The sequence below is a fragment of the Podarcis pityusensis genome (assembly GCF_964106645.2).
Source record: "Podarcis pityusensis genome assembly, chromosome: 6".
In the NCBI taxonomy this organism is placed as follows: Eukaryota; Metazoa; Chordata; class Lepidosauria; order Squamata; family Lacertidae; genus Podarcis; species Podarcis pityusensis.
This window is the reverse complement of record NC_138030.1, coordinates 31,419,313-31,428,508: the sequence shown is the minus strand read 5'-3', so window position 1 is coordinate 31,428,508 and position 9,196 is coordinate 31,419,313. Positions and strand designations below refer to the sequence as shown.

Genomic DNA, 9,196 nt, shown 5'->3' with positions numbered 1-9,196 from the left:
GAGGGTCTGGCTGACTCCAAAGGCAGCTGAACTGCTCCTCAAGAGTCCAGAGAAATGTCTATATTTGGGCATTTTGCATAGACTAGCCCAAGCAAAACTTCATTCCTTTGCTCTTCCTAATAGTGGGAAGCCTTCCAACTGCCCAGAGCGGCCAAGAAGAGGAGAGAAAACAAGGCTTAGTTCACAAGGACCTCTTCCTTGGTTACCAAGCTACACTCACAGCAGCACTGCGGTCCTCCCTCATCTGGTGCTTCTTCCACCTGTGATTCTCCTGTCATTGCCACCAGGTTCTTTGCCATCAGCACACAGCTGTCCTCAGTCATAAGAGCACCCGGCAGGCTCTGCTATCCTATCACCGATGCCCCTTGACTTCTGTAAGTCAGTGCCACATTGCAAACAGTCCCACAGGTGGCAGATGAAAATAGAAAAGAAGGGCAAGTGATGTGAAAGCAAAGGAGGAGATTTACTTTCATGCTATTGGGTTGCATGACCTGCCTAAAACGACCGGCTGATGAAGTCACAAAGACTTTATTTCCCACCCACCTAGAAAGCAATCCCCCCCCCCCCCGCAAATCCTCAGTATGGGTCTGAATTTCATTGTGTCACACAAATTCTCCCCTGTTTCTCCCACACTGCTACAGTGATATCCAAGACCAAAATGTTGTCTGGTATTGTCCCAGCCAATGAGGTGAAGTTGGAGAAAATGCCACAATATTAGAAACAGATTCAGTGCACACCACCAGCCATATTCTGAGGTATTTCAATAAACATAAAGTGGAAGACTGAGCACTCGGTGGCATGAGGAATTTGCAAGTAAGCCAGGCTTAAACACTCGTATGTGGTGTTCCTGTTTGCAGACCCAGACTTCATTTTTTCATAGTTTCATAAATGAAATCACTTATATTTCTATGATATCAGTGAGTTTACACTGTTTTGCACACAAAACAACCATGAAAAATTGTGGCCAATGTTGAGAAAGGTAGAGGAGGAAAAGAGGGCTGCCTAATTGATTATTTGTGGGGCGGACTTTTTGGTCTGTGCAAGCCAAATAACTTGTGCCACAGCATTTGTGTCTGCAATCTGCACAGAACTTGGGAACTTAATAAATGAAGATGTTTACACTTAAAACAGTTTTACATGAGCATCTATGAGGGAGCCATTCCAGCAGTGACTCAGAGCCAGATAACAATGTCTCGGGGCTACGGGAAACCATAAATGTTAATTGCTTGAGTGGCGTGGTCCCTGAATGGAGCAACTGTAGTCACTTAAAGAGGAATTTCTGTGCTCTTCCCTTCCCTCTAATATTAAAAATGGCATCATCATCATTGTCATCATAATACTTTAAGATACCTTGAGATGAGGACAATTCTCTACCCTTGGTAGTCTCTCACTGTAATGCATAAAATGAGGCTGTTTGGGGTCATAGCACCATCACTTCCCCTTGGCCACTCAGAGCTGTGGAACTTCTGCTTTCCACTGAAAATAATGAAAAATGGATGGCCTGCCTTTCCTCAATAAACACTATGGATTTCTCCATCTAATGCTGGAAAGCATACAAGGGGACTTTAGCACCCTTTGTTATTTATGGCACTGAATTATGCTGTCCCAGGACTACTAGAGGGATTTCCAAAGGATTCGCCATGTTGGTTTGTTGCAGCAGAAACAACAAAGGTACCTTAAAGACAAAAAAATGCAGGGCAAGTGGTCCTCAGTTGTCGGGTATATATACACATGGACAAGGGTTAGGTAGGCGTTAAATAGCAAGTGAATTTTAAAAGTACAGCCTGTGACAATTCAGTTAGATCACAAATGTATGCAAAATGACCCTTCCCAGCAGAAATGACTGGAGATGAACTATCATCTTAGCATTGCTGGGTAATTTAATACTTTAAGTGAGGCAGAAAACCACGATCTCTATTCAGACCCAGAACAGAATTGAATGTTTTGATGATTTAATTTGGAAAAGAGATCCTGTTCTTTGGTTTGATCAGTGACAATCTCTTCTGCCCCTTTTGTGGGCGGATATCTGCAAGTTCCCTGGGATGCAAAATATAGCTTGGAAGTGGGAAGATGGATAAAAAAACAGTAGGAGAAAAGGAGTTATCATTTCCAACACCACTGTCCCAGTCCACACACATGCACAATTTTAAATTTTAAAAAGAATGAGGATTATTGGATCATGGATCTCCTAATGTCTCAGGAGCTCAACATGACAGAACCATGGTCTTCTCATCTCTGATGCCCAATCACTGATTCAAAAAAACCCCACAATGGGCAGAAACCTGCATTCCAGGAAGCTTTCTGTCCTCCCAAGTGCAGCCCCCCCACGTGCATCCAAAATCTGTTTCATAGAATCATAGAGTTGGAAGAGACCACAAGGGTCATCTAGTCCAACCCCCTGAAACGCAGAATATTTTGCCCAACATGGTGCTTGGACCCGTGACCCTCAGATTAAGAGTCTTGCGTTCTACTGACTGAGCTATCCCAATCCTCCAGACCAAATTTTGAGGGCACACCAAGGGCTGCAGGGAGAGGAAAGGAACATGGGCGTAGCCAGGATTTCTGTTAGGGGGGGAAACCTCAAATTCGTATTGATTTTTATCAGTGCAACCCCTTTGACTATGCCCATGGAGAGGAAGGTGAAGTTCAATGGGGCTAGTGCACTGTTTAATCAGTTATCACTTCTTTTCTTTTTTCCAGAATTGATTAAAATGTGCAGGGTTAGCTCTTTCTGAGTGAATATTGTCTGCCAAATTCCAGACAAATAGGTGCATTTGTTTTTCTGCTGGGCACCTTTTAAGTAGGGGGAGGTGTTTGTTTTTTGCAGGGGGCAGTAAAAATGGAATCATCTGTAAAGGGGCCTGCTTTTTATTGGGAAGAGGGCAGAAATAAAAGAAATTCTTGTTCAGCTTCATTTCCACATTCCCCTCCTGGTGAAAGGATCAGTAGAAAGATCAGGGTCCTTAGATCCCACTTTCATTAGAGCACCAGTAGTAGTAACCATTATCACAAGTTGTGGAACACAACACTTAGGGGAAAAACAGAAGTGGCAGGGGCGGAGCAATGGATTTTAATCATGGCTGGACACTGTCTTACTCCAGTGTTAGTTAATCTTGAATAACTATCATCAACCCCGACACTTTGATTTCACCAATCAGCATGCACTGAAAGGATGGAGAAATAGTCTGGGACTTCACTTTCCGTTTGGGTGATGCAACCCTGCCATCAAGTGGTGGGATTCTTGCCTCACATGCTCAAGGGAAAGCACATTGCTATTGGTTGAAGGGCTGTGGTTTTGGTTTTTTTAAAAAAAAAAAATGGTTTGCAGAGGTATTTTGTTTTTAATATTTTGGGATTCAATTAAGGCACAATCCAGGCACAATTAAGGACTTTTAAGTCCCATTAAGCACATGTTTAACTGTGCAAATGATGGGAATTTATTGAACCAAGTGATAGCCCTAATGCACGTAGTGTACGACGAAGGAAATCCTTAATCAACCTGCTCCTGGCTAGAGCTGATGGGAATTGAAGTCCAAAACAGTGGCGGCTGCAGGGCACCAGGTAAGCTAAAGCGGAAGTAAGTTCATCTCCACGCACCAGACAAGCGGGGTTCCCTAGCCAACAAAAGTTTATGTCACAATATATTGATTAGTCTTTATGATGGGATTCTGGGCCTTTTGCTACAAATGTGACGTGCAGGAGGAATTACAATAGGTAGCGCCTTCCACATCACTGCCTCTCCGTGAAAAGCATCACATGTTGAACTTCTGCCCGCCAGGCGGGAGAACTTCTGCCGGGTGGGAGAGAGGGGATTCCACATGGATCAGATTTAGCCGTGCAGGGGGATAGGGCCGGGGTCCAGCTCCTTTAAAGGCGCACAAACACGCGCGCACCGATTCCCACGCCGCCCATCTCCTTTCTCTGCGCCAAGTGCTTCCGCTAGGCGGCGAGAGACGGGCTGGCCCGGCGCAGCCAGCAGCAGACAAAAGGCCCTTGCGCTCTCGCTCTCTTTCCGCGCCACCGCCGCCCGCGCGTTTGTCCCGCCGGCGGCGGAGAGCGATGTGTCTGGGGCGTGCGCGCCGCCGGGCGGAGGCCGCGCCATGGCCGGGCGCCGCGGGCTGCTGAAGCGCAAGCCCAACTTCACGCTGCAGGAGATCGACGTGCTGATGAGCGAGGTGCTCCGCTACGAGCAGCTGCTCTTCGGCGCCGCCACCGTCAACGCCTACGAGAAGCAGAAGATCTGGTGGCGCATCACCCACAAGATCAACGCGGCCGGGCGCAACCAGCGCGACATCGGCGAGGTCAAGAACCGCTGGCGAGGGCTGCGGCGCCGCGCCAACGACAAGATCGCCCGGCACCGCCTCCTGCAGCGCCAGGCGCAGGCCGGGGGGCGACCCCGCCTCGCCCACCTCTCCGGTAGCGGCGGCAGCGGCAGCAGCAGCGAGCCCCACAGCTCACCGGAGCTCGGCCCCGAGCGGGCCTCGCCCGGCGTGCGCCCCTCGGATGCGCCGCCGTCGCCTGCTGCTATGGAGGTTGTGGCTCTTCAGGGTGAGTGTTCACCGCCCACAGCCAAAGGTGGGGGAACCCTCAGGCGCAGGGACCCAATGCGGCCTCTCCATTTGGCCCGCGGGATGCTCTCGTTTAGCACCGCCTCCTCCGTAGGCCCCGCCCCCGCGGACCCTGTCACGCCTTCTCACATGGCTTTCTGGAATGTGTGTCCTTTGGGGTGACAAATACCTTTTGCTTGCCTGAATGGATGTGAGAGTGTGTGATCCGCCCTGTGCACTTAAAAGTGCATGCAGTGCGCTTTTAAAGCACATGGCTTCCCCCCAAAAGAATCCTGGGAACCATAGTTTCCCACTCACAAACCGCACATTCCCAGTACCCTTAACAGACTAGAGTTCTGAGGATTCTTTGGGGACTTTTGTGTGTGTGTGTGTGTGTGTGTGTAGGTGTGTGTAGAACAGTGGCGTAGCGTGGAGGGTGCAGGGGGGGGCCGGCCGCACCGGGCGCAACATCTGGGGGGGGTGCGCTCGCACTCGCAGCTCTCTGCCCCTACCTGGCTCACTCACTCTAGGGGGCGCAAATTACTTGCCTTGCCCCGGGTGCTGACAACCCACGCTACGCCACTGGTGTAGAAACCTCTGGATTACATCTCTAGAATGTAGCTTTCCACTCAAATTAGAAATCCCAGCCATTGGCCCACCCACCACTGACATGCAGCGCCTAGGTTGGCCCACAAAGCTTCCCCACCTCTGAACTAACCAGTCACCCTTTTCATCCACCCAGCAGTGGCACCAGAAAAAACGTTTCTGGGTAGGAGGCACAGAAGGGGCAAAGTATATTTCTAGATGGGCAAGTTGTAACCCACAGGTTAAGATCACTGAAAGAAAATTAACAGCATATATTCATGACAAGAGTCCAGCAATGGGAGTAGGGCTTGTTTGGAGGGTGATTGCCCCCCCTTGCCCCTCTCTGGCGCCACCCATGCAGCAGCCTCATGGAAGTTGAGGCATCGCTCTAGCAGCACTTAGCTCCGTTTGGGCTAGCATACTCACAGCATGCCCGTAAGGTGCATGTATCCAATGCACATTTAAAGCACGTGACTTCCCTCAAAGAATGCTAGGAGCTGCAGTTTAAGGGCACTGTGAATTTTAACTCTGGGAGGGGGAAAACTACAATTCCCAGGAGTCTTGGGGGGGGGCAGGAGCCATGTGCTTTAAATATACAGTGATACCTCGGGTTAAGTACTTAATTCGTTCTGGAGTTCCGTTCTTGACCTGAAACTGTTCCTAACCTGAAGCACCACTTTAGCTAATGGGGCCTCCTGCTGCTGCTGCCGCACCACCAGAGCACATTTTCTGTTCTCATTCTGAAGCAAAGTTCTTAACCCGAGTTACTATTTCTGGGTTAGCGGAGTCTGTAACCTGAAGCGTATGTAACCTGAAGGGTATGTAACCCGAGGTACCACTGTATGGTGTGGAATTGCCCCTGGACAGGTTTAAAACAGGGATGGGGAGCTTCATTGAATTACAGTTCCCATCATCCCTCACCAATGGTGTTGCTGATTGAGGCTGGTAGGAATTGGGCATACAGGCACCTGACCACTGATGTAAAAAGTCAGCTGGGGTGTATTTGTTGGACCAGCAAAACAAGATTTTGGTATAGCTAAGAAACACGAGCATCCACTTAGCGGTGGTATTTCGATAATAGGTTTTCAGTTGCTGAAATTAGAGAAGCAAATATATTTTGCCATGTATCCATTTGTCCAATAAAAATCAATCCAAAATCTCTTTAGTAGTTCCATTATTGCACACCCAACATAAATTTGTTATTGCTGCTTGCAGACACTGTGGGGAGGCGTGTGAAATCAAAGCCCTATCAAAGGGCTAAGCTGCACTGGGAATAACATATTTAAATACCTCTGCTTACACAAAGCCAACCAAACTGGAGGCATGTGGGGAAACAGAACCGTAATTAATTAGAAGTGTGAACTCTGGAAGCCTCATTGCACTTTATATTAGTGTGATGTTGGGCAAAGGCAATTATTTTCCAAACAGAGGCCACATCCACACCCGGATTTAAAGCGGTATCATCCCACTATAAGCAGTCATGGCTTCCCCCAGAGAATCCTGAGAAACATAATTTGTTAAGGGATGCTGAGATTTGTTAAGAGATGCCTATTCCCCTCATAAAATTATAATTCCAATAATACCCTGGGAAGAGGACTTGATTGTTTAGCCACCCTGCCAATTGCAGCACCCTTAACAAACTACACTTCTCAAAATTCTTTGGTGCGCCTAAAGTGGCACCGTAGCACTTGTATGGTACGAATATGGCCAGCATTTGCTTTCATAGCCTGCTCTCTCAGCTTTCTCTTCCTTTGCGCTACCGCTCCCTCTGCCTTGATGTACTTCCTGTTCTTTTGCCCTCTTGGCCTTCAGGCTAGGTTCATTTTTATCAAAATCACTATTTTTAACAGCATGGTTTGGTCTTTGAAGTGCTGACATTGCCATGCATATCACATGACAAGATAGGAAGAAGTTGCATTGATGATACAATGTAGTGGAGAGTGGCATCCTGATAATGCGGAGAGGTATTTCTTCACAGCAACAAAGGATGAGGGAAGTTAGATACAGCAAGACAACAGCCTTTTAGACTGCGGGGGAAAGCATTTCTTCCTATGGCTATGTACACATACTTTTGTCAAACTGTTTTTACAGGTTGTTGACATAGTGGAAAGCTCGTGTTGTTTTTCCAGAGGTAAAAATGGCCCAAGGGCAGGCATACAATTTGAAATCCCTCTTTCAAGCTGCCTTTGACTGCCTGGGAAAAAGAAAAAAACCTATTATATGGCCCAATGGTCTAACGTGGTATAAGGCATCTTCTCATACTCCATCTTGCAGTGCTTATTTTTCTTTTCCACTTTCTTGTCTCCCTGTACCAAAACATTTCTGTATGATGATAGATCCTTTGATATAGGCTCTTGGGACAACTTGAAGTTGGCTTTCTCTCTCTCTCTCTCTTTTTAACTGCATGTTTGGATGTCAGGAAGGGCCTGAAAGGGCTTGTGGTTCTAGCTGGCTGCTACTTTGAGTTAACCTGATCTGTCCTCTCTGCTCTGGGCAGGTGTGAAGGAGGAGCCAGTGAAGGAAGAACCAGTAGATGTGAAGTCAGAGCCATCCCACTCCCTTCCCACTAAGGCCATCCACCAGCGTGGGATCCAGAGGGCTGAGACGCAGCTGCTCAGGAGCTCTGCCCATGCCCCCAGTGATCCTTGTGAGGGCTGGAGGAGAAGCCCCTCAAATTCCTCACAGACTGAGCTCTCAGAGGCCCTGGGTTCGGATTATGGAAGCATCACATTTGACCATGACTCACCACCACCTGGGCACCTAAGCGACTGCAACATAGGAGATATGGTTGCTCCTGAGACTGGGCTGATTCAGGAAGGGCTGTCAGAAAGCCTGAGCCTAGCAGAGAGGCGGATTGTCCAGTCAAATGAACAGCTGGCACAGGAGGTGCGTGCCTTCCGGCAGGAATATGCTGAGAGCCGCAGGGAGACGGCCTCCATCTTGCACAGCATTGCTGAAGCCCTGAGTGGCGTCTGCAGCAGCCTGTCCGAGATCCGGGACCTCTACCTCCGCCAGCAGGTGGTACCCAAGCAATGAGGGATCCACCGGCAGAAGATCCCGAGCAATCTGGATGCAAATGCCCTTTCGCGGAAAGGTGCCAGCTACTCCAGAAGTGACTAATATGAGGAAGAATTTATTCAGCTATTGTGGAGTTACAGGTTGGTTTGTTTTCAGGACAGGTTTTCCTTTGGATTCTCTTTCCATTCCCAGCTCAATAAAACTGTGAAATTGATATCTCTGCTTAAGAATCAGTTACCAAGCAGGGCATGTCTGTGGTATTGATGGACCATCTAGCTAAACAGTAGTTTGTGCACCGCATCACCCTGTTTCTGTCTCCACTGAAAACCCAGAGTCCTTTTTCTAAGGGGGGGAACAACCCTGATTTTTCTACCTCCATTTTACTTACTTGGTCTTATTGCTCCAACTGCCCCTCCACACTGCTCTTTTGTTCCTCTGCCTATCACAATTGTCAGCAGAAGGGGCTTGGTTTGCCCTGCTGAAAATCATCAAGAGCTAAAACTTGTTGTGGAGTCCACTTATGGTTGCCCTGGGGGCAAGAACAGTGGCCACTCCAACAGAATTATTGATTGTTGATCTAGATGGCAATGCTCTAGCATACATACAGTACTTTTAAGCTTATAGCCTCAGGCTGAAGTGGCAGTGGCAGGAATACAGAGATCCAGTTAGATTCCTCTGGCTGGGTAAGATGCCATTCAGAGGCAGAAGAAAGATTTCTCATGACAAAATTTGGTCCAAAATTAAAACATCTGTTAAGTGGTTGTACTTGCAAATGAAGTCAGTTACATGGGGGAAATGTGTGACCATTTGGGAAGGAATGCTTCAGGGAGAGAGAGAGAGAGAGAAAGCTCTGAGGGTCAAGGAGGAGAGCAAACCTGTACAGTGGTACCTCGGGTTAAGAACTTAATTCGTTCTGGAGGTCTGTTCTTAATCTGAAACTGTTCTTAACCTGAGGTACCACTTTAGCTAATGGGGCCTCCCGCTACTGCTGCGCTGCCACCGCACAATTTCTGTTCTCATCCTGAAGCAAAGTTCTTGACCTGAGG

General features: G+C 48.1%; 1 protein-coding gene across 1 annotated transcript; it reads left to right on the top strand.

The window, feature by feature from the left end:
* Nucleotides 1-1,787: 1,787 nt before the first annotated feature.
* Nucleotides 1,788-8,364, top strand: LOC308479758 (uncharacterized protein). Its single transcript, XM_081010607.1, has 2 exons — nt 1,788-4,548; nt 7,630-8,364. Exons 1-2 carry the CDS (start codon nt 4,101-4,103, stop codon nt 8,166-8,168), a joined length of 987 nt encoding a protein of 328 aa, XP_080866733.1. The 5' UTR covers nt 1,788-4,100; the 3' UTR covers nt 8,169-8,364.
* The last annotated feature ends 832 nt before the right edge of the window (nt 8,365-9,196 follow it).

Coding starts and splice junctions, on each gene's coding strand:
- LOC308479758 (XM_081010607.1), top strand. CDS start 4,101: ATGGCCGGGCGCCGCGGGCTGCTGAAGCGCAAGCCCAACTTCACGCTG. Junction 4,549..7,629: donor GGAGGTTGTGGCTCTTCAGG/GTGAGTGTTCAC, acceptor TGCTCTGGGCAG/GTGTGAAGGAGGAGCCAGTG.